The sequence below is a fragment of the Acanthopagrus latus genome, chromosome 6, assembly GCF_904848185.1.
Source record: "Acanthopagrus latus isolate v.2019 chromosome 6, fAcaLat1.1, whole genome shotgun sequence".
Lineage (NCBI taxonomy): Eukaryota > Metazoa > Chordata > Actinopteri > Spariformes > Sparidae > Acanthopagrus > Acanthopagrus latus.
This window is the reverse complement of record NC_051044.1, coordinates 21,613,255-21,638,650: the sequence shown is the minus strand read 5'-3', so window position 1 is coordinate 21,638,650 and position 25,396 is coordinate 21,613,255. Positions and strand designations below refer to the sequence as shown.

At 41.4% G+C, this 25,396-nt stretch overlaps 1 protein-coding gene across 1 annotated transcript; it reads right to left on the bottom strand.

The window, feature by feature from the left end:
• Positions 1-1,574: 1,574 nt before the first annotated feature.
• On the bottom strand, positions 1,575-25,147 carry vstm2l (V-set and transmembrane domain containing 2 like). Its single transcript, XM_037101474.1, has 4 exons — positions 24,850-25,147; positions 4,485-4,654; positions 3,254-3,298; positions 1,575-2,739 (listed from the first exon to the last, which is right to left on the bottom strand). Exons 1-4 carry the CDS (start codon positions 24,962-24,964, stop codon positions 2,428-2,430), a joined length of 642 nt encoding a protein of 213 aa, XP_036957369.1. The 5' UTR covers positions 24,965-25,147; the 3' UTR covers positions 1,575-2,427.
• Between the last annotated feature and the right edge of the window lie 249 nt (positions 25,148-25,396).

The window sequence follows — 25,396 nt, the reverse complement described above, 5'->3', positions numbered from 1 at the left end:
TGGACAAGCTTGCGGATGAAGATAACTCATAGCGTCATAGTGTCGGAAAGTGTAGCGGGGAAAAAACGTTTATACACTTGTATGCTATTGCCATCACTTTGATCCTAGCACTTAAAGAGATGGTTCGTGTTTTTTGAAGTGGGGTCATATAAAGTACATATCTATAGTTGATCTGTCCCCTACCATAATCACTGATCAGCGCAGCCTCAGTTTGGAGAAGTAGAGAGCCGCTCCAGCCCAGATGCTCAGCTTTGTACTGCAGTGAAACGAGTCCAGAGAACAACGAAATTTAAGCACCTAAAACAAGGCAAAAACACGAACTATCCCTTTAAGGTATCCTTGATAAATAGCAGCTATGATCCTCAGATGAGGGCTTGGGAATTGCTTCTGTATTTTTCTTTTTTACTCTATCAACATTGATATGTCATGGTTCTTTTTGATACAATATTGATACAATATTTTTTTATGCTGTTTTATTTCCTTACAAGTTAAAATGCACTTTAACACAATTATCTTTCGATAATCAAGTCATTTTTAATGGATGCTGATTTAGTTAAAGATTAAAAAAGAAGAACTAAGCTTGGTGGAAAAAAATATTCTGTTAATGTAAAAATTGGATTTGGATTGCATTCTGTGTACTTAGTAACTAGTTTATTTATTACTTTACCATTATTTGTTACTTTTGTATTCCTTTCTCACTTTGTTTTACTACTGTTGCAAGACAATTTCCCTCGGGATAAATAAAGTCTTCTTGAATCTTGAATCTAAATCATAATTATGAACTAAATAGTTGAAGTCATGAGATAAAGCCGAGATTTAAAGTCATAATTGTGACATAATAAAGAGTCAACATTTATCTCATAATTATGTTTTATTATAGGAACTTTCCCCCATCAAGGCTGAGTTCTCATCAGTCATCAGTTTCTTGAACTGGCTGAAGTGGACTTCCATATGTCTGCCATTGGCCCATTATCCACCATTAAATTTCTGTTTTGGCCCTCCAAAGGGAAGAAGGTTTGGACACCCATGAGTTATATGTCCAACACAGGCATGTCAGTGGGTATACAAGTGTGTGTGATTCATTTCCCTACAGTTAGAGGGAGTGCTGCTCTCTGCTGGCCACAAACAGTGATTGCAAGTTTTAAGAAAAAAAAAAAAGTAGAGCTCTTCTGTCAGAGGTAGGCAAAGAGCTACAGACCAAACCAAAGATCTCCTCTACAGATAAGAGGGCTTATCATGATTAGTATTTTGCTCCATTACACTAAGATCAAGGAGAAATTAAAGATATATGGAAATAGTGAAAAAAAGATTTCTGGTTTCATCAAAAGTAAGTTTCTCTTGACACTATCAAGTGTGACAAAGGTTTTTAAGTGTCCTGTTTGCCTGGAGCTGACCTCACGCACCGCGATGGTTTATATTCTTTCACTCGACCCACTGAAACCTCCGGTGACGTCACAGCAACAGCATGCTCACAGTAAACTTAAAATGTCTGTAAATTCACCGCAACATTGAGTCAATAATTTGAGTACAGGGCTGAAAGGCAGAATCAGAGAGAAAAACGACCAGGGTAATTTCAAATGAATGTATTTAACGGAACAGATAGCAAACAGCAGCACTTAGAACAAACACAGGCAAAGAGGAGAATGTGATTCAGATGATGAACTTCGTGAGAGAAAAAGGTTTGGAGAGGTTAACATATTGCAGCTGTGTTGTCTTGAGTCATTTGGTTAATAGCATGGGGTAAACTTTATTGAAAGGATAGCAGTAAAAGTGGACAGTAAGTGTGAATATACACAAGAATCTATATATTATCTTGACGTGATGAAGGCATACATTTCAATTTTAACGAACACTTCAGTCGTGGTATAGAAAGCTGGGTACAGATAGGATTCAAACAAAGATTACACAAATGAAAAGTGTTCAGATGAAATGAAAAGAGCTTATTTTAATCTTTATTTCATAGAAAGCATTTACATGAGGATACTACAGCTTTTGGCATGTGTTTGGTAAAAGACAAAGGAAGCGATCTGTGTCTGTATCAGTGAGTTGTTCTCAGCGATCTCCATGACGATTCTGACTCCGTGCACTGCAACTAAAGGTTCTGGGTGCTCGCCACCTATAAGAGTCCTGCTTGGATAAAACAAAAATAAATAATATAAAGTTCTCTGTCGTTACATTAACACAAGTGCAAAAAGAAAAGCACAGAGACAAACAATACAGCGACTAAAAGAACACAATCGCATGTTCTGTAAATAACACCGTGCCCTTTCAACAGCAATAATAAAGACAGACGAACAAACTGTGAAACACAAAGGGTCCAGAAACGTCTGACGCCTCGACTCTGTGGTGACGGGTGTGTGTGTTGGTGACCGTCCCTCTTTCAAGATAAGTCATGAACATGCAGACCGACAAGGCAGGCCGCCCACTCTAGAGCACGCAGCTCTCATCACAGTCAGTGCTGCCGCTGCCGGCTGATCTCCTCTTCAGCTCCCTGCCCTCTGCTTGGCGATGGGGTTGCGGGTGGCTCCCGTGTGCCTGCGGCCCCGGCTCCCGCAGTTTAGCGTCGTCCGACCCCTGGCTCCTCTCTGGCTCCACCTGGAGGTAGGCGTGGACGCGGTGGTGCTGCGCCACGTTGCCGCTGAAGTCGATGACGCGGCACTCGTACGTGCCCTCGTCTGACGGCTTGACGCTGGAGAGACGGAGCTTGTGGGAGATGTTGCTGCCGGCCACTTTCACCACCTAAAAAACAAAAACAAATAAAATCGATTGTGGACATGACAAATCTGAGCTACCCTTTTATTTTTACTTAAAGCGGCACTATGTAGTTTGGTAAAGAACATTCTAACTCAATGTTAATGAGGTGATAATACAAAATCAGAAATATTTATCTTTTCCATAACTGAATAAACAAGCTGTGCTCAGACGAAAATCAGGTCCCCAGCACACTGTTTGAAGTTGGAAAGGTGGCAGGGTCCGCCATATACAAATAATGGTATGACATTGTGTTGTCCTTTAAGGTCAGTTTGTTCATTCACTTTATTCAGTTATGAAAGTTAAGAGAGATTGTTTATTTACTTTTTCAGGCAAATCGATAAAGATGTTTCTCTTGTGATTACATTTTTCGCCCCCAAGACCACATAGTGCACCGTTAACTGAAACATGTCTCCATGAATGGAAATACATCCTTACATGGTTTCCATTAATACTGTCTTGGCTTCATATCAGTCGTAAGTTAACGATAGATCAAACTCACACTAATCTTGGTGGCATCTTTGGACGATTCCTCCAGAGGTACGACCTGCGAAGAGAGCATGGATGATGGATTAGCGACAAGAGTGCTGACCGAGGCTGCACTTTTCTAAAAACCTCTCGCGTTAAAAATATCTCATTCTCATTGGCTCACGGCAGTAAAAAACATTACAGAGGACAAACATGTTTGATGTCTTCTGCCGTGTTAAGCAAGACTCCCTGGATTGCTTATCTGTTGCACTTTTTTTCTCTTTTGGTTAAGCTTTATGTATGTTTGCATGTGCGCGTGTTCAAAGACGTCTACAGCCTCCGAGCGACGGAGGCGTGAGTGGATGTGTGTGCAGAGCCGCAGAGGTATTGTTTTGGGCATAGGTATGAATTATGCATGCAGCAGACAGAGATTCTGAAAATCTATTTCTTTCTCAGTGCCAATTATGGTGTCTAGAGGCACAACAGGGGAGTCTGAGTTCCCCCGTGATGGGAGAGAGTCAACCTGTTCCCCCCAGTGCAGGCAAATGCTAATCAGCAATTATCCCTTCGTTTTCGCACCAGAGGGTTTCTGCCACGGCTAATACTGCACTCCCCTTATGCCTGACATACAGCGAGCTTCGGTTCAGTCCGAGCCAAAAAATGACTGAAAAAGGGGAAATTGCCTGAAAAGGTCTAACTTTCAAGAAACAATGTGGGCGACAGAATAAAATGATTCACTGCATTTAATGCATTTAATTGGACATAAGTTCCATTCCGTTTTCTGTTTTTATTTTTTACTGGGAACCACGTGAAATGTTTTATGGTTAAATAAAAACAGATGTTTTCTAAACAAGGGCAAAGAAGGAGTTGGCTCTACATGAAACACTTCCATCAGACAGTCGGGTTCATCATGTCAATTATCTTCTGCCATTTCGACAGCTGTGCTTCACGTTCGGCTATTTCAACTTCTCTGCTTGTGTGCTAACTAGTATAACAACTGACTCAAGTTGCTAATGGTTACTGTAAATATACCGAAAGGTCACAGCTGTTCATAAACTCCGTTGGCTTTTTTATTTATTATCATTTGTCTATTTTCTCCCTTAACACACACGGAATTTTAAGTCAAATCTCATGATCATTTTTAAGCAGAGTTAACCTCCATGTGGCCCCTGGCAGCAGCAGCAGCAGCAGTGAACCCCCCAGGGTGGTAATAGCCACCCCTGCTGGGACCACCAACAAGTAGCCTCTTATCCCTTGCAGCTTACATTATTAGTGATCTGGGCGGTCTTCTCTTGCCAGTCTCTGTGGTTCTTGATGTACCACCACTGGATCTCCAGCGAGTAGGAGGGAGAGCCCGCACCACGGAAAGAACAAGCCATCTCTACATCCTCGCCGCTCTGTGTCGTGATGTCATGTGGCACCTCTGTAAATAGAGCTGCAAGACGGGGAAAAAACAAACAAAGAGGAATGACATAAAAAAAAAAAAGTTGGGGGGGGAAATGATGGCGACGTCACACAAACACAGATGTCGAGATTTCTATTTCTTACTGACAGCATTTCCCTGATTGCTGCATCACCCTTCGGCAAGGGAGAAACTGTGTGACACATGGGTGCAAGGTGTTTCTAACAAGTATATATAGCAACGACAAATCAGAGAGAAGATATCGACTCAACAAACCAGCGCTGGCAGTACATCAAACACTTGCTGAGGTTACTTGGTGGTCATTTTTGGCTAATCCACAATCATTTTCCCACAGTAAACATGTATAGCTCCGTACTTTTCATTCACACAAATGTCTCTACATCTGTAGCAGCAAGCGAATTTGAACAATATTTTGATTTTGTTTCATGGGACGTTTAAAAGAATCAGACTATAAACTGCAGTGAAAAGAGTGCTAGAAATATTGCCCTGTGTCGATGCTGCAGCAGCCTGTGCTGAAGACTGAAACTGATATACTAATTAGGAAGTGTCATTGCTCTACAATCCCACGCACGTATAAGACCAACAGCCCACGCAGGCAACATTATTTTTTGCTGGACTGGCTGGCAGTAATGGTCAGTAACTCAACAGAACAGCACATTTTCCACCACATATCATATGACAGTGCAGTTGGTGTGTGTGTGAGGGGGGACAGTTCGTGATCCTTCTAGTCTGTAGAAAGCAAAATGGAGACATCAACTGACCCCAAAGCACCTTTTATCTCTAAAACACAGTGTAAAAGTCAAAGTTTACCCACAATATTTTTAAGGCTTATTTTTGCATTAAAAAAAAGGCAAATTCAGTGTGTTAAAACACTGAAGCACTGAGAGAGCTTCTGACAGTGTGGGTCAATTTTTAAGCGTAACCATGACTGCACTCCAAATGTTTCGACAACATCTTTGAATTTGCTGCAGAGACTCAGATTGGAACAAACTTTGAGGTAAATTTCCAGTGATTAGAACGGGTTAAATGAGCCTTTTACTCTGAGCTTAAATTGTGAGAAATTTAACTCGATTACTTCAGCAACAGCTCGGATCAGTGACAACTTCCTATCATATGAAAAATATACAGTTACAGCCTTAATCCAATAAACAATTAGAAATGTCATGACACTAAACCTGACACTTTTGCATAATCAACTTCTCCACACAGAATCAATACAAACACCAGGCTAAGGTTGTTTACCATTCTAATTAGAATACAGCTGATATATAGTACAGTGGAAGTATAGCGCACATAAACCATCCGAGGAGATGATTAAACACATCGATTAAATGTTAATGTAGCTACTGAGTCTTGTTTTCACCGTAGACACTTCCTCCGCATCTCGTCATTTGTCTTACATCCTTTCTCAGTCTCACTGATTGCATTGACACAACATGAGCGTATTTAAAAAATATTGCTGGGATGAGGGTGCTGAATGAAGGATTTTTGTTCTGGTGCACTGTTGTGGGCATTTCCCTACAGAAACAAGACACAAACAAGAGCAGGCCTGGCTCTTTACTATCTGTCTTATTCTTCTTGTTTGTTTGTTTGTTTGTTTTGGTCTGTTTAATAGCTCTGGTGGAGCAAAGCAAATCCGAATTTTGGCACCTTTTTCTCTGCTTTCTGAAACACTTTGAGATCTTTTCTTCACAGAACCAATTACAGTGAGCAAAAAGTGCCCACAGAAAACAACAACAACAAAAACATCTCAAACGACAAATTCAAAAACCTGCTCTGGTGCTTTACAATAAAAAACAGAACCAAATAAAACTGAAACACAACATCGTGATAGAAGCTACTCAGTAGTTTTAGTCTTTCTCGAACCTTGTTATCACCTCATTGCAATGGTTTGATGAAAGTATCAGCAAACAGTTGCTTATTTACACATCCAACACCATTCATTTGTTGTCATGGCCACCTGACAAATGTTAATGTCAATGTTAATGTTCCTTTTCAGCCGTTTTTGGTGTCCACCCACAGAAAGGTGAACGCACGGCTCCAAATGCTCCACGATGTTCACCAGCTGGGTGATCCCTTTTTTTTCTCTCAGCTATCAAAAACTGGGCGGGTAGTGCAAGGTGGAATAATCGGAGGTTGTTTGCTAAAAATCAGCCACCTGTTGCTACTGGAAACAGGTTTTAATGAAAGCAGTGAGACTGAAGCAAAACAGTGAAGTCACAGGTTGAAAAAAACAGACAACAAAAAAAAAACCCCAAAAAAACAAAAGCTGAAATGCACCAGGAAAAGACTTCATAGCTGGGTGATAATTATCAACGAGTCCCACCATCCTTTAGATAGTCAAATATATAGACACAGCTCTAACTTACAACCCTGCAAAGACACACAGGCCAAGTCGATTTGGACCAGGTGAGCAAAAGAGAGAAGTCAGTCACCCTGTAATCTCTAATCGACATTCACTGTAGTTAGACAGTGTGAAGATGATCCAGCAATGAACTGGAAGACGTAAGTTAAAAAAAAAAAAAAAGGCAGAGGATAGAGAAATGGCGGGGAGGGCTTTGGTGTCGCTCGACTGACCGGGCCCTCAGGAGTCGTGCCCTTGATGCACCGCTGCCTGCAGCCAGGCAGTGGCCTCATTTGTCAGGAGGAGACGTACTGTGGGGACGGAGCCGGACGGCGGCCAAGAAGGGTGGAGGGAGAGGAAAGAGGGGAAAAGAGAGAAAAGAAGGACGAGGGCGGAGGTGAATTGAGGTGAGCGTGTCGCAAAGACAGAGATGAGAAAGACTGATGGAAAAGTGAGGAAAAGCGAGAGGAAATGCTGAGAGAGAGGAGCAGAGCGGTCGAATCTGCATGAAGTAAGTAGGACCTTTAGAAGGGATTGTTAGGAATAGAATGACACATGGAAATGACACTGTAGTCCAGCCTGCTCAGTACAGATGCCTTCTTACTGCAGTAAAACAACTTTTACTTTCTTTAACTTTAAAAAAAAAAAAAATACCTGGAAGTATCCAACATCTGCAGCTATAATGACGGACCAGTCTTACTTCAGGACTTATAGACTACAAATCAACACATTGTCTTTAGATCCCTGGGAAGATACTGAACCTTCTACTGAAAGCCACAGCGGTAATCAAATCCCTGTGTACTAGTTCACTTCCTCCGCTGAGAGATAAACAAGCTGGCTATAACATTCAGCCCCAAAACAAAATCTCTCCATATGTTAGACTAAAGTCCCTCAAACCTTTTCCTCACTAGGTAAGGTGTTGCATTGTTGAGAATGTATGTAGTGTAACATGAGAGTCCATTATGTCTGAACAGACAGCGCTTGATGCTCAGATAAAAACCAGCACGAGTATCCACCTGAGAATAACTCTGTCTTTCACTTTTGTGTCTCTATCATTCAAATTCTCCTGAGATTAAAAAAAAAAAAAAAAAGAACAGGCGAGCTGAAGATGCATCTCAGCATGCCTCTCAGATCCTGTCCCAATTCCATCTCGCAGTATGAGTTTTTATGATGATGATGACAGATACCGAGGCAGAAAACAAAGTTTCGTCCTGGTTTCTTAAAGCTGATGTCAGGAGGCAGCTCTCATGTAGCAGAGGGAGGGCTCAATTCTCAGACCTGTCAGCTACAAGTGGGTCATGAGAGGTGTGCTACATAACACGAGGCTCGAAGCTATCTCAGATAAAAACACGTGGCCTGGAGCTATGACAAAAACAGTGGAAAACGCATTTAAGTGTGATCAAAGAAAAAACAACATTCAAATATTAATATGAGACATTAGAAGAGGAAGAAGTTTTCATGGCCTGATGGCTACGTATTCTGTTGCAGAGATACTTCCTGAAGTTAGCATTCGAGCTGGCTAGCCCTGACTAGTCCCAGTTTAAATTCACTGTACGGCTAACTAAACTAACGAGCTAAAGGTAGCTAAATGTAGCTGCAGTTGGTGATTACTCTGTTGATATGCAGCCCCCGATTTGTCTCGAAGATGGATTTGACACACCAATTCTTGCATATTGCACCTTTAAAGATATATACTTTCAGTAATTCAGTAATATGACCTGCATGATGCTTCTGCTGTGCTACCTCTGTGCTTCAGTCTGTGACCCGACTATCTCCAAACCAATGATGTTGATGTTATAAAATCAAGTTACGCAGAGCTGCATTCTATATTAGGATAAAAAAAAAAAAACAAGGATAGACCAAACAACACAATTCATGTAATTCAACTGTGGTCCAACAACTGTATGATCAGACATGCATGGCAATGAGGATCACTGCAGTGCATAGAGCTCTTAAAAAAAACTTCCCAACATCAACCATTTCTTGGAAAGATATATGGTGCTGAAGATGAAATATATATTATTATTTCCTTGAATCAAGTTTAAACATTTTACAAGGAGTTCTAGGATTTCTTGTTTGAGTGTTTTATTGACGTGTGAAATGAAATGCCATTGGGTGAAACTTATGGAAACTTGTAAAACTAATTTTTAAACTGTCAAACTATGACCAGTGTGAAAACATCAAGGAGCTAACAAGATATCGAAGCCAGCAAATCATTTGTTTTCTGAATAAGAACTTTAATGTCTGTATAGAGCACAAGGAGACGAAAACACGAGATGCTTCAGCAGAGATTTCTTGTGATTTTGCTGCACAGTGGGACGCACTTTCTGGGACAATTTCCTGCGGCGCTAACTGCTCCGTCGATGCCGTTCTAGACGGTAATCGCCAACTGCCATAATGATTTGCTTTCTTCTGATGATGCATGTGTTTTCTGATGGCATGAACATCTTTCAGGATTCAACTGAATAAGTCCAAGAGATTCAGACATAGGAGAAGTTCTAGTTATTATTTAGGAAGTTAAAGCATTCAGAAAATTAAACTGCAATGTTACCACAGCTGTAACCTTTCCAGAGGAGCCCACAGGAGCAATTATAGTGCACAGTGAGGCTGAATCAGTCCCTGGTGACTTGGCAATCATTTAGTATCACAAATGTCTTTCACTCCAATGGACAAAGGATAAAAAGTGAAAGAAATATCCAGAAGGAACAGGGTCAAGGCAAAATGAAGACTTGAAGCCTTTTTGCCTTGAGAAATATTTCTGAGAAAAGACACTTCCTCCGGTTTCACACCGAGGATTCTTCCTTTTAAAACAGTGCTGCCTTTTGAAAAAAAAAAAAGCACTTTGTGCGAGTGCTTCTAAAGAGGCTGGATGAGTCAAAGAATATTTCACCTCTATTTCAGACATAGTCTTACTTTGTGTATTTTTTCCCCTCCTTTTATACATCTCATTATTCAGGACTGGCACTCCTTCTCTCAGGTGCCTGATGAAGAGCACAGAGGGGATGACAAAACTTATCACAATGTATTGCAATAATGTGTTTTGAGCATATGGTGCCAGAGCTGAGGCAGAAACTTCGCATAAAATATACGAGCAAAACAACAGAGGGTGGCATTTCAATCATCTGAATTTTCTTAGTATTCCGAGCAGGGGCTGGCACTTTTTTTTTCATTTTGGTGATACAGTACCAACAGCTAGAGGCAGAGCACAGGCAGCAACATCTGTCACTTTGAACAGGCTGTGTTCCCGCACACAAAAAGATGTTTGTGCGTCACACGGGAAAAGACTCACAAAAAGGCACGAGGAGTGGGCTCCAGAAAGGACAGTACGGGAAACAAATCTTAACTAAAAGTAATGCTGACATTTAAGTCGATAGGTGGCCAATGGAAAATCAATGGATCGTTCCATTATCAATCGACTGCTCAGCAACCGTCTCCCTCAAACAGCGGCTGTCCAAACATACTGGACGCAAGCTCTGAGAATGGCAAAACAAGGATAAGAGTGTAGTGAGGCTTAATGATTAAATTTTAAAAAAAGTGTTTCTTATTAATCAATCAATCAAACAAACTTTATCTGTATATCACTTTTCATACATCAAAGTGACACAAAATGCTTCACACAATGCAGATTAAAAAAAAAATGATGCTGATGCTACCAGGCTACTGCTACCAACGAATGAAGCTAACGTTATCATACTTAGCTAGCCAGCTGAGGTGATAGAATGATTTCATCCTGATAAATCTGGCGGGTTGCTGCAAAAAATCAAGGACATGATGCTTTGAAAAAAATGTGCAAGAACTATGGTGCTTGTCCTTGACTGATGGAGCTGATATAGTGCTGCTTGGATGTCACCATTTGTCTTTATTTCATAGACTCATCAAGACCAAGTCAATTATTCCACACCTACAATCAACCCTTTCCTACAATCGCAACTCCCGGCCAAAGTACAGCATAAAGCAGAACTGATGGAGGATTGATGAAACTAGCTGAGCGTCCACAGATATTTGAAACCATAGTGTGTGCAGTCAAAGTCGAGCAAAGGAGAGAGAGAGAGCTTCACGGGCAGTCCTCAAATACACTCAGGAGTCCCGAGCCACAGCAGGGCAGGCTTATAGCTGCGAGGTAATTCTTGCACTTTCCCATTTCCACAGCCTGCCAATAAGACCCTGATTCTGCAAACGCAAGATTTCTCTCAATTTTCCACTGCTCTCTTTCTCTTTTAAATCCTTCCTTAGCTGTCTCTCTCTCAAGCCCAGTTATGCCTCCCACAAATCTCCCCCTCTTGTTTTCTCTCCTCTCCCTTTTTCTACTGACCTTTCATTCTTACTGTCTCGCTATTAAGAGTTTCCTCCTACTTTCCGTACTCTCGCCTCCATCCCTCTTTTTACTTTCTCCTCCTCCCTGTGTCTGTGTCTGTTGACTCTCTGGTCTCTGGCATAAAGAGATGCCTCCAACTCTCGGAGTAGCTCACTACATCTCCTGGAGCCTTGCCCAGCGGCTCTGGCAGGTGTTCAGCATCCTGGGAGACTTGCTCTGTGTGTGTGTCTCACTGTGTGTGTGCTGCCCTGTGGCTTGTTGTCAGCATACAGTGTGTGTTGGTGAGTGTGTGTGTGTGTGTGTGTGTGTGTGTGTGTGTGTGTGTGTGTGTGTGTGTGTGTGTGTGCATGTGTAGCTGTGTGGATTTGAGATGCATATCAAAAGTTGTAAAATCTGCCTGACAGAAACTGTGCTGCCGCGATTTTTGATGCAGGCACTTACACACAGGATGTCCTCATACGAGGAAGTTAAGGGCGTGAAGGGAAAGCCTCCGCAAAAAAAAAAAAAAAAAAAAAAAGGTTTGTGAAATTCAGTTCATTTTCAACGCAGATTCATCCCGACCGAAGCACAGGAAGTCAAAAACATCAGAGGACAAAGATGGATGCCTCAGCCAGATGGAGAGGGACAGAGAAGTGAAAGACGACAAATGAAACAGTATATTTATGAGTGAGGCCTCACTTCATGGGCTTGAGGCATTAGAAAACTGCAAACTCTGCTTTCTACTTTCTTTCTTTCCTCACACAGATTAAATGTAATTGTTATGCTCTTTGAATAATTAACTTAGTTCACTGATTCTTTGCTTCCAGTGAAGGGCAAACAGCCTCATTACCAGTACTAGGAGCTGTCTGACCAGAACGTACTTGAGCGGAAGCAGATATTTGTGCCCAATTTTAAAGAAATTGAGAAAGAAAAATTCTTGCAAGGGTGAAGTTGTGTTCTTCTTGTGCACAAGTGCACACCTGAGGTCCATGTGCACACAACACTTAACACTCGTGACTCTCAAGACTTGGGAGGAGGGGAATAGCACAGACAGTGACTGATGTTTCCCCCTCTCGTTCTTTGTTTCTCATTAGATTCAAAATCTTGTTTAACGCAAAGCATGCAAGTAAATAATGACCGCAAGTTTGAGGAAAGTATAGCGAGGTGTTCAGGCTAGTACTTGATACCATTGCTGATTGAACATTTTCAGGGTTTTGATATTTCACAGATAAAACAAACATTCATCAAGCAAAGACAACAGAAATGATCGACTTGTGCCCATCCACGAAACCTTGTTAGGTCAGGAGTTGGACATGAAGACAGGAACTGAGGTATGTAAAAACAGCTCTGTCACATGATAATCACCATGTGGTCAAACACCTTTGATACAAAGTGCAGTAATGCTGAACACTGATGTACATTAACTGGGTTCCTGACATGATCCCCTGGATGGAACAATACAGTCTATGATGACCATATGGCCCGTCAGTGTCTGTGTTTATGAGTGAAGACACACTATATGCTTCCTTCAGTTTCTATCCTCACTAAAGTATCTAAGTATCTAAAGTAAAGTTTCTTCACTTGTCCATCAAAGAGATCCAGTAAAGCTTATTTGTGGAACTTATGGACGTACTGACACTTAAATTTGTACGTGTCATAGCAATGTGTTATTTCTACAATAGGTGTCACATCACATTCACATTAAATACTAAGGACTAAACTTTCATATCAGGAGGTGGAGCGGATGGTGGTGGAGTTTAGCCAGTGACCGCTGTTCAAGACTGTGTTTCAACATTTGTAACTGTGAAAGTGTGAAAGGTGTGAATATTATTCAAAGAGGCCCTGGGGCAATTTTCCAGTCATGTCTGTTGTGGTGAAATAAGTATTTTGCGCAGAAACATGATCTTTTCCTGAACCAAACAAGATGAGCACACCGTTAATCACAAAAAATGAAATTTTTTTTAAAGAAACATAAATGTTTTAACCTGTGTCAACTGGGTTGGTTGTCTTTAAAACAGACAACTAATTATTCAAATAATTCTGTATATTATTCAGTAAAACCTTTCAATGTTGCAGGGTTGACACTGTTTATTGTTAGTGTTTTATGCGTACGTGTGTGATCAAAATAAGAATGTAAAGTAAGAATCCAATAAATCAACCTTCTTCATTTTTACTGTTAAAATACTAGTTAAAGTGAAAATAGAACAAAAATATAGTAGAGAATCAGAAACAGAAAATCAGATTTCATACCAACTTGCACTTACTCCACTTTTATCTCTTGCATGCCAGGGGCAATTCTCTGAGCTGCAAGAGGGAATGTTTTATAAAGAAATGCAGTGATCAGCATCTTTTTACACCAGGAAACATTAGCTTTGGGAGCGTTCGACGTGCTGTAAAACTCAGGTTTAGGAATAACTGTTACTATGTAACAAAATGTCGAACATTAGTTATGCCAAAAACGGCTCAATTTTGGTGCGTATCGGAGAATCAGATACACTAAACACGTGTAGCACACAACAGGAGTATCAGGCGTGTTCTGACCCAGTGCAGGAGGAGGACCCATCTGACTCACTGGCTTTGATATCAATACAACATTCTTATTTGGACATATCTGCATACCAAGAGTGGAGAGCGATATTTATGTAGGCATGCCGAAAAGAGTACAAAGCAACTACATTCCTTGTGACGGTGTCCACAGGCCCACTCACTCGCTGTGAAATGACCTGCTCTGTTCACACATGGGTGAAAATTGGACTTGGGGGAGCTGGCGAGGCAAAATCCAGGTCACACACACAGCTCTGGAGAGATCTGGGAAATTTCAAGGTAACTTTGCATGTGTGAAAGGGGCTTTTATTTCTGATGGAAACTACGCAGCACATATTATAAGTCAAATGTCAAAAATGTATCATTTAGGGTGCTGTGCTCTCCCGTTATCATGTACTGTCCTGAGATGTGTATGTCCTTTTTTAATTCTCTTACTTGTTATAGTCTGTCATGTGTAGAAACACTCAGTGGGGGGCTAATAAAGTATTTTGTCTTGAGAGTCCACAACAGCCAACTGCAAAATATCCTCCACAAGTAAGTCAAGAGTGTGCATTAACCAGATCATATAACTTAGTGTAACTGGTGTTTAACTTTAAAAGGGGAACTTCTGAGTTGTGCTGGTATCCAGTTGTTAGGTTAATGTTGCTGGACTCCATTTCTATGCTAATGTCAGCTGCTGTTGCTCTCTGTTGGCGGAGCATTCAAAAACACGCATAAAGTCACCTCCTTTGGACTGTCGAAGAAAATCTCATCCGAGTCCTTCACAAAGAAATCCACAGTCCAGCAGCATTTAACAACTTGAAAAAAAGGCTTGTAGAGAGAACCAAGAGAGACGGGGAGGGCCACGTTTCATGTTTAAAATGACTACACACTGTTATGAAGAGCCTCTTCAATGTGTAAAGTTTTTATTTTACTGCATTATTTAGTGTTCTCACACAAAAACCACACCTTCTTCTGTTAGATAGTGAATAAACACTGTAATTTTTTTCATCTTCTGTTCAATATTCACCCAATTTCACCCACAGTGGTGTGAAATTAAACTGCTTTTTGTAGTTAATGAGATGCACCTGTGAGCTACATTTAACAACAGGCTGTGTGCAATTGTGAACCATGAACAGGACAATGGACAGGAAATGTAAAAACTGACTGGTTTTAACTGTTTTTCTTCTTCTTAACTTATTAATTTCTAATGTATGATCTGCATATGATGTATCAAGTATTTGCAAAAAACAAAATACAGAGTAGAGATACGGTAAAATGAAAGAGATTTTTTAAACAGTGTAAAACAAACCTTTTAAAGATTCATTTCATTAATCAGTGAAATTGTCTTGGAATTGAGGAATCAATTGCATAAAGTGATATTCGTGTCATGATTCCACTGAAAGGCACAAGAAGCTGAATTGTTGCCTCACCCCGACCCGCTGATTGTAGGATTCTTAATGATGTCATGCATCAAGTAAAAGATTGATGTCACTAATGGTACCACCAAATCATGCTGTGCCCAAACAAATGTCACCCTTTCCTGCCTCACCTGTCCCTCCTCCTCCTCCTCCTCCTCTCGGCTTTATCGATCCGACAGCTGTCAGATTGCCTACCAGTTTGCGATGCGGGCGCCCTTCTGCAACCTGCCTGTGAATCACGGTTTGTTGACAAACAGACTGTCTCCCCCTGTGAGTGGTGTGCCAATGTCAGTCCCTGGCATGCCTGCTCAGCAGACACCCGACTGTTTCCTGACTTTAATCACAGTAGCCCGTCACCAGCAATCAATCCCGTAACCTCGGCAGAATGCTAAATCAACACATAAGCCGTCTCCACTGGTAAATTTTCACGGCCGTGAACTGGCAGAGAAAAGGGGAATAATAAATACTGCTCTTCAGATGTGAATATTGACTTCCAGGGAAATCTCGAGCACACTGGGTCGCCTCATTTACAATGCTATATAGCTGGCACAGAGAGAGTTTGCTCGACGCGGCCCTTTTCTAAGTATAGATTTTCACAAAGGCAGTCCTGTCAGAACTGTCTTCTAGTAGAGGCAGGGGAGCCTTGTTTCAGGATGCAAGTACAGTACACGCATTTTTAAAATGGTCTTCCGTGGCATTTTGTAACTGAAATGAGGCCATGAGAACATGGAGGCGGCTGCCTGTTATCCACCAAAGACTCATTAAAAATGAAGCGTGGAGAAAATAATGAAAGAAAGCAATACGGCGGAGGACATAAATATATAAACAAATGTACGCTGCTCGAGACCAAAGAGACCACTCTTGAATGTTTTCTTCAGGTCCCGGGCAAAATGAGAGACATAAATCCAGCCTGAGTGCCAGCGTGAGGTCAATCCATCGATCCTCTCCCTCTCCCTCCCTCCCTGCTATGGAGAGAGGCCTGAGCTGTTTGAGGACGACTAAATTACAGAGGGCTTATTAGCATGGACGAGAAGCAAGTGTGACATCCGTATCTTTGCTTGTCCGTGTGTGTGTGTGTGTGTGTGTGTGTGCGCGCCCGTGTGTGAGCGAGGGAGCTGGCAGCGAGAGCTTGTCTCCATCCTTGCAAGCCTCTGTTTCTCTCTGTCAAACCATTAAAAGGATAAGGCTTCTACTGTTCTGCATTTTTCTCGCTGTCAACATATCGCACATGAAAAGACCAAAACCGGGGTGTGAGCCTGTCTCTCAGCGCTCTCCTCGGTCCCAATCGCTTCAATCGGGCTGTAGCTTCTGGCGAACGTTGTCAGACAGAAGCTTAAAATGCATCTGTTGACGACTTTTGGCTGCTGATTTGTACACATTTAGTGCGCGAGTTATTACACACAGCGCTGGAAAAGTGCATATGGGATTAAATAAAATAAAACTGCGCTGCTCGTGTTCGTGGTTATGAAATCTCCCGTTGCAACAGCGTGGCTCACTGAAGTGTTCACAATACTTCTGAGCAATAATGGAGCTCGATGGCATATAGGAATACAGTATATCAGGCTTTAGATACTAGAGCTGCTGACATTCATACAGAGACTTCATACATAAATTTATGGTCAACATATATAAAAATAACCTTTTGTCCCAGAGGTATCCCAAGGAAAGTCTCTCACCTGACTTGCTGCCTGCTGCCTCAGTAATTACTGTGACCACCCGGGGTCTCCACCTGACAAGCAACATTAATATTAGGGATGCACGATAATTATCGGGCTGATAAATTACGGCCCAAGAACGGAATATTCCAATTATTACGTATTATGCCATTAATTACCAATAATTCCCCCCAACACAGTAGTGCTATTCCACTTAAAAGTTGGTCAACTATCCACCACCAACACAGAGAAGACAAAGAAGAGGAGGTGTGGAAGAACAACAAGTACAGCACTCTACCAGCGTGAAGGCAACACAACTGCAATTTGCACGATGCTCTGCAAGGGTTCTGAGAAGAGAAAAAAAAAGTCTTCTAGTAGCACAATAAAAACACCACACCAGCGTCTATTAAACTGGCATTTGAAAACTGCAGGATGTTTTCTAAAGGTAACACAAAGGCCAAAGCAATTAGCGACAAAATCGCTGAATTCTTTTGCACGTGACACTTGAGGATTTCGCCGGCTAATGGCACGACTGGAGCTCAGGTATTCTTTCACAAGCCACTGCTACTTTTCATGTGTTCCCTAACCCTTTTCCATTTATTATTGTTTTATCAGCAGACTAATATGCAGACTTCAACAAAAAGCTTCTGTTCTTGTTTTGGGTATTTAATACTGACAACAAATTATTTCAAAGCATTGATTTTAAAAGAGCAAAATGCTTGTTTGACATTTTTCAGTGTGTTTTTCTAGAAAAAATCTTAAGAGTTTGTTTTCGAGAGTAACAGTGATGTCAGATGGATGGTGAGAGCTTTGGTATATCTCATCATCTTTAGTCAATACATGTCAGCCTTTTTCACCTTCAGGTGCACAGGTGCATGTTTAGAAACTCTTTAAAATCCAAATTTGTACACAGAATATTATTGTTTCTTATCGTCTTTCAGTTGCAAGAGGCAGGTAATTATCAGTTATCTATATCGGTTTAAAAAAAAGTCAAACTAAATGATTAACTTGGATGATAATATTGGATAAAATACAAATAATGGAAGAATGTGTTTAACACGTACTTGTATTACCAAGCATGAAATCAGGGAATTTGCAAATGTAGGCACATACCTTACAGTCGGGTGAAGGTAGTGTAAGAATAAGACAACGAGAGCCATTTGCAATAAAACCCTGGTAGCTGCTGGAATAACTGAAGAAAATCCCCGTCTTGGTTAAGTGCAAACATTTTTCACCTGAAAAGTTGGCGCCTCACGGGGACAGCGAGTTAAATCGGGCTCATTAACTCAATGCTTCCATTTGAGTCCCATCCATAGGGCACAGAAGAGAGGAAATAACTCATCTAGCAACGAAAAACAAAAAAAAAAATCAGAAACAGTAAATACCAAAACATAAAAATCCAGCTCAACGTCGTAACTTCCACCAAGGTGAATGTAAATAGCCTGTGAGCGGCATCCCTATGAGAGGAGGTATTTCACTCACTTGATGAATGACTTTAATAATCAGGGAAGCCCTGAGGGAGCAGTGGAGGAAACAAAGAGAAGCTCCTGTAATAAGGAGACCTGCTGCAGATATTTATCTTGATCTTAAAAGGCTTTAACCCTGCATGCAGATAACCAACTTGAGGAAGAAGTTATGTTTGGTTAGTGAATAAGGAGAAAAGCCTTCAGGTGATTAAGTTAGTTTGGTTATTATATTCTTTTTAACGTATAACAGTATCTAAAACAGAATTTTATAAATCACGTACAGGCAAAGATATGTCAAATATTAAATGTGAATGCCATCACCCTGACCCACTGTACTCTGCCAAGAGATTTCTCCACAGCACAGCTACTGTACAAGTGTCAACCTATAATCAAATGCAGAGAGGAAACACAATAACACTGATAAAAAAAAGCAGTCTGGGAATTCGCCAGAAAGTCAATAATGCTGTATATGATTCAGAATCAGCAGCGGGGCGAACCGACAGGAGCACCCCTGGGGAAATAATCGCTTGCTGTGAGACCTTCAGCCTCTATTCAAGGTGGAAGGTAAAATAATGAAATAAGAATGGAGCCGGTAATCAAGCAAGCAGCTGTCTGCCTGTTGCCGCCGATACTCCGGGCCTGCAGAGTGAATTTTTCATAGCCCCTGGGACTTGAGACTCAGAGGCTATTTCTGCATTTCCTCCCACTGTGTGGCGACATGAAGCAGCACGTGTTGTCGAAGACACGTACCGGTGCTGTGAGCCACTTTCGAGAATGCACAATGTACTCCATCTGGACTCCCACGGGGATGAAGGACAACATTATGTCGTGTTGGAGTGTGTTGCCCTTGAGAACCTTTAAGTGATGGTGTGTAGGTTTATGTGAGACGGGACAATGGAGTGACCAAGCTGCCTCGAGCACCGTGCTAGATGTGATCTGTGCAGTCTGCAGCGACGCGAAGGACTAAACTGGAAGTTGAATAAGTGTTGGAGCCGATTCACCTTAGATGAAGTAGCACTGCAAGCTGAGGGAGGACTATGGGGTCATGAAATGTGATCTTAATACATCTGAACTGAAACTAGCTTGTAAAAAACGTAGAACTATTTGCATTTATTGGCTTCAAATAGACATAAAAATTAGTTTAGGCCTTGTTACTGCTCAATAATGTAGGTCAATTAGTAAATGTAATATGATTCATTCTCGAGTTAGACGTTAGATGGTAGTTATAGGCATCTCAACATATTTATTGATAGAAAACCCAACATATATCTATGGAGGTACATTAATCAGTGTACCTCAGGGCTCATCTGTCATGTACATCCTGTGCAGCAACTACAGACACCACTGCCGAGGATCACGGACCAGACAGTCGTCTGTGCTGAGTTTCACTCTTAAGTAGCTCTTATTGCAACCTGAAAAAATACCGTGGTTATTGAATCAGCTTCAATTAAGTCTTCACGTTCACAACATTCCTGCTGTTGACTGTCAGTTCAACCTAAGTACTCCAACATCACTTCAGCGCGCTACACTTTATGGAAATTGGCAAAACTTGCAGGTTTCAAGTTTATACTGCTGTGAAGATGTCTGTTGGATATTCAACCTGAATGAGTGAGGGAGCTGGCAGCAAAAAATTACTATCACCACACTTTAAACTAAGTAGTAGCTGTAGCCAAAAGTACACTTCTCAAGCTCACTGCTAAGTGTCACAGTTTGGGAACTCTTTCCTCGCTGCCTTTTTAATGTTGGTGATTTCAGTTTCCTAAGATCTTTCTCCAGTGCAGGAAAATATGATATCGCCTGATCTCTGGTTGGTGGTTCAGAACAAATTCAAAGAGCGCATTCTGTTAAATGAAAAAAGCTTAAAATGTGCTGGTTCCATCTCCTAAAATGTGAATGTTTGCTGTTTTTCTCATCTTCTATGATAGAAAATAAAATGTCTTTGGGTTGTGGTTTTTTGTTGAACAAAACATGCAGTTTGAAAATGACGCCTTAGGTTCTGACGTGAATTTTAAAAGACTTTATGGACAAAACAATCAATTGACGATTTGAGGAAACAATTGGCAGATCAATGATGAAAACAAAATCATTAGTCGCAGCCCTTGCTGTTATGCTGAGACAGCAATAAGCATTTGACTAGGAAAGTTAATGATTCATAAATTAATTGCCTTTAAGATTTTATTAGATTACAAATGTATTAATCGACAATCAGAGATGGGCACAAATGTATCAGAATTTACAATAACAGATTACTGATACTTGCTTTTCAAATATATCGAATAAATTCAAAATGCTAGTGTGACAAAATGTATTTAAATGAAATTATTTAGAAAGTCATCTATACAAATATTATTATATTAACATATTTAAATATTATTACATATTAGCCATTTAGTAACCTTAATATGGGTCGGATATTGATGGCCCAGTTGTTAAATAGGGACAGACAGGAACTCTGCAATTAAAAAAATGTCATTATTTTTTGTGATGTTGATTCTCATTCAAGTAACTTTATGTTTACTGCAGCAGTCAGTGTTTAAAACAGTTTTCTCAAGGAATAACGTCCAACACATTTCACATGTTACTAATCAATAATCGATAGGTAAGACAGCCCCACTATCGATTAAAAGACTGTATGCAACACTTGCATCCCTACATTTGACGTCTTACTAAAAATGGACATTCAATCATAATCAGCCCTCATGACAAGCGTAACCACTTCACACCGGAGATAACTGCATCACCAGAGGAAGCAGCCGAGCCTTCCGAGTTACAACACGTTGAAATGTTCTCTCCATTATCCTGTCGCGGCAAGCTTTGTTTCAGCCGTCCATCCGCTCTCCTGCTCTCTCCTACTGCGCCTCCACCAGCAGCCTCCGCTGTGACAGCATGACTGTACAATCTGTTGTCCCCCCTCGCACAGTCAGAGCTCCATTAAATTGAAAGCCAATGCAAACTGTCTGGGCTGGCCGTCCTCATTAAGAGGACACCAAGCGGAGGACTGGCAGAGGATCCCAGACACTTATGAATCTGTACACGCCCACACACTGTGAAAGTGCTACGCTCGCAATGGATAACAGGATGAGCGCTGCCAAAGAGGCCAAACGTGCACTGGAAATGAACCATGAGTGGCAACATCATTGCTTTATACGTCATCTTGGAGAACAACCGTCTTCGCTGGTGTCACTCTGCCCCCTGAGCAGCGTCCAGCAGATCAGAGTCGAAATCTGACAAACGCGGCCTCCAGTGAGATGAAGGCACTGATCCATGTGTGCATTCGGTTTGTACACAGAACATACAAATTTGCGTCTGGTGTCGTTCACTCCACCCTTCATCTGCAGTGGAATGCAGGTGTAGGGGCTGACCGGTCCCCAGCCAGATGCACTTATCTGAAACAAATGAGTCAGGGCTGCAACTAACAAGCACTCTCCAGAAAAGTGCATCCAGCCTCTCTGCTCTACACGACGGCTCAGCAAGCCCCCTCGGCTTGGGCAATTTATCAAAGAGGCTTGATATTGAGAAAATAAATAAATAAATAAAAACTCTGTGGATTATTCAGCCACAAAGGAAAGCACAACTCGGTTTTTTTGGCTGCTGTTGTTGTCAAAAGGAACAATAGAAAGCTTTCATTTGGATTTCTGGATCAGGTTTTAAAAACCTGAAGAGAGGCGTTTTCTTTCTTGTCAAGCCTCCACACCCCTGAGGCATTTCAGCTTTGTGTCCAGTCTGAGTCATGGAGTGGGGTAGAGAACACAACGATTATATCCAATTTTAATTAAGTCCCCTTGGGTGAAAATGTTACTAATTGATTTTCTAACCTGTCCGAGACAGTCAATCCATTTGGAACCATTGCACGCCGGTTTCATTTATAGTGATCGAGCTAAAAGTAACTTGCGAGGCAGAGCGGGCTCAAGGGACAACTGGTGAGACACTGATGAAGTGGTTATCACACGATTTAATTAAGTAACAGTAAATCTTTTTTGTCCTGGGGCTGCTGGGGAAAGGTAAGATCGCTAGTAGGTTAAAAATGCCAATGGTGTTCGAAAGTGCTGACACGGATTAAAACAACAGAACTCAATTGCGAAAGGAGGTATTCTACATTAGGAAAGCATAACACTGACGGAAAATGGAAGGACCTGAGGAACAGTGACGGAAGTTGTTTTAGCAGCCGTCTCAACATTACGTGTCACAGCGCCGCAGGGTGCGTCTTTTAAAAACACTTTAATCGATCGCACTGGTGTGGCCGAGATTAGGAGTCAGAATGTTCTCGGTGCATGTGCTGTGATTTAAAGGAAGAAAAACATTCATTTTCCTGTTTTCATTAATTAAGAAATTAAATTCAATGTATTATTGGGTGCAAATCAATGTCAGTCTGGAGTCCTGCTTAGCGTAAAAAACAAAACGTATTTTAAGATTCCATTACTGACGGAATAAAACTGTGGCCTCCGAAGATAACATTAAATACACTGAAAATGAGATCTGGAGTGAAATTCATTCTGTTGAAGTGGTTTCAGAAGCGTCACACATAATTGAACATTAATTAGCAGTGTGCAGACTTTACTGTTGTGTAATTGGCTCTGAATCCTCATTCATAGATGGCACCACCTCCAGTCATTAATTTATATATTCCCCCCCTCCCTTATTCAAAAGAAATGCGATCTACCAGCCGGTTTCACAGACTATCTTAAGTTTCATCAGCAGCTAAGGACCCTGCTTGGTCAAAATAATCAAGTCTGACATGAAATCTCAGCCATATATATATATATATATATATGTATGGCTGATATATATATATATCTTTCACTGCAAACAATCTGAGTCACTAGAAGTCAAACCGTAAATTATATCTGGCGCAGCACCAACCCTAGAGACATACCGACCAATTATAAACTCAACCTCTGATTTTCTTTCATTCCGACAAGAGGCACCCAGCTGTGAATATAATAAATGATGAAGGTGCTGCAGTACAGTAACAGTGCACCTTCAGCCTTCAGCCACCTCCATGAAAAGCAGCACAGATCCCCTCTCGCCTACAGGAGCTGTGACATATCTCAGAAACACTGGATATACAAACCCTTGTCTTTTATTTGTTGTTGTTTTTTTGGGTTCAGGTTCGTCTTTATTATCTCACGAGCCAAAACTTCTCAGCCACATCTGGGCTGTTTGTTTCAGAGCATAAATCAATCATCTGTACAACTGACATACAGCACTGTTGGTCCTGTATGTGCTTATAGTGCATGTCTACTATTTCACCGACATACTTTTGCTTTATGTAATCATGTGTAATTACACACAGGGTGTCAAGAGATGGCATTTTCTGCTCTGAACAACCCCTGGCGAGGATGTGTTTCATGTAAGAGACAGTCTTTCAAGATGCCTGAAGTTGCCTCGCAGTTTAAAGCACACACCATGTCATCGCATTATTCACGATGTTGCTTTTTCCCAGCAGGTCCCTCATGTCTGTTATAACCGTGAATCATGAATGAGAAGCGTTCATCGTTCCTGTCGTTTGCTCATCAGGATTCCGCGAGCTTCAGGTCAAGATGTTTGTGCCATGAAAGGTTTGGTGTTTCAAACCGTCGAGAGTCGAGAGTTCACTCATCAAATACATAAATGGGGTAAAAATGTGTACTGTATGCAAATCTGGGGGAAAAAAAAACAAAAAAATCCAACACTTTCCTCTGAACATTTTTCAGGGTGAGTACCAGTCAACATCCCCGACTCGTACAGGTGAATCAGATGTTTTAAAATGTAAACCCTGATCCGACTAACAGTCATAATGCAAAGAAAGAACACTATAATATCTGTTTTGGAAATGTATTAAAGCATTGTCCTGTATACTGTATCACCATTTACACAGGAAGCCATTAATGACGTTTCGGCCATGGATATGTCTATCAGAGTTACAGCACTCATTTTTCCAAGCAGAAATAATGAAACTACAATATTGAAAACATCTGTGGATCTGAAGGCTGAAACAGCCTCTCGGACGCAGGTGTTCTCTGCTCTACCTTATTATTCCAAAGCTAATAAAGGTTGTGTTCAAACTGCATTCTTTATCAGTCTGACTGTGAGGCATGGCTATATGTTGTGTAGCCCAGATATTAATAAGCTATTTAAAGTTCTCTGCCATATTCAACTGGATGAAAATGACTCACCAACTTGCACTTTAATCAACTATTGATTCAGATGATGAAAGTGCAATAATCATGCGTTTCATTCAATCCCACACCTCGAATGCTTTCAAACTAATCACAGACAACAATGCAACACCAAGAGTAGTCACAGCTATCCTCATACTGAGAATAAACTTTAAAAAAAAAAAAATAAAAAAAAGGCAATACTATTTTTAAAAGGTTATGAAATCACCAGCAGATAATAATAATTCACAATAATGTGAACCCCACCCAGTCACTCCTCCTCAGGAGTGAATAATATGATGTTAGGAGCGTCTTCTTCCTCCAGTCCAGCTGCCCCCAACAAACACAGGAGGAAAAAACAACTCACCGTTCCCAGAGATGTGATTGTCCACCTCCCCGTGTCCGACGTCGAAAGCCGCGTTAAGTTGAATATAAAGTCCCGCATACTGTAAAATCCCCATTATTACTCCGAAGGCTCCCATTGCTTCAGCCGGTGTTTCGAGGAGTTGTGTGAAATTGTCACATTAGGTGGAGAGCATCGACAAAACGTCCCCGCCGGCGCTGAGCAGCCCTCACAGGCATGCAGCTGGAGCTGGAGCTGGAGGTGGAGGCGCGCTGCTGCTCCGCTCGGCTCTGCGGGAGGAAACGATGCGGCCGGCGGAGGCGGAGGGACAGGCAGCGTGGAGACAGGTGCAGCGGCTCACTGAGAGACAATCAGGCGGAGGGATCTCACCGGGATGAGAACGTCGGTTCAAGTTCAGCTCCTGTGAATCCTGTGGGCTCACTTCAGCGTCTGCCCAATGATATTTTAAGTGAAGGCGGTCAGGAGGTACATTAATACCATGTCTGATTCTTTTTCCTGGTTGGAATATAAGTCGGGGAAAACACTGTTGGCTGTCACCTTACACTTTTGT

Excerpts from the sequence above, each read along its gene's own strand:
- vstm2l (XM_037101474.1), bottom strand. The coding sequence starts at position 24,964 with ATGGGAGCCTTCGGAGTAATAATGGGGATTTTACAGTATGCGGGACTT. Across the intron at positions 4,655-24,849 it reads CAATCACATCTCTGGGAACG|CTCTATTTACAGAGGTGCCA; the intron begins GTGAGTTGTTTT and ends CCCGTCTTGCAG. Across the intron at positions 3,299-4,484 it reads CCGCCCAGATCACTAATAAT|GTCGTACCTCTGGAGGAATC; the intron begins GTAAGCTGCAAG and ends CTCTCTTCGCAG.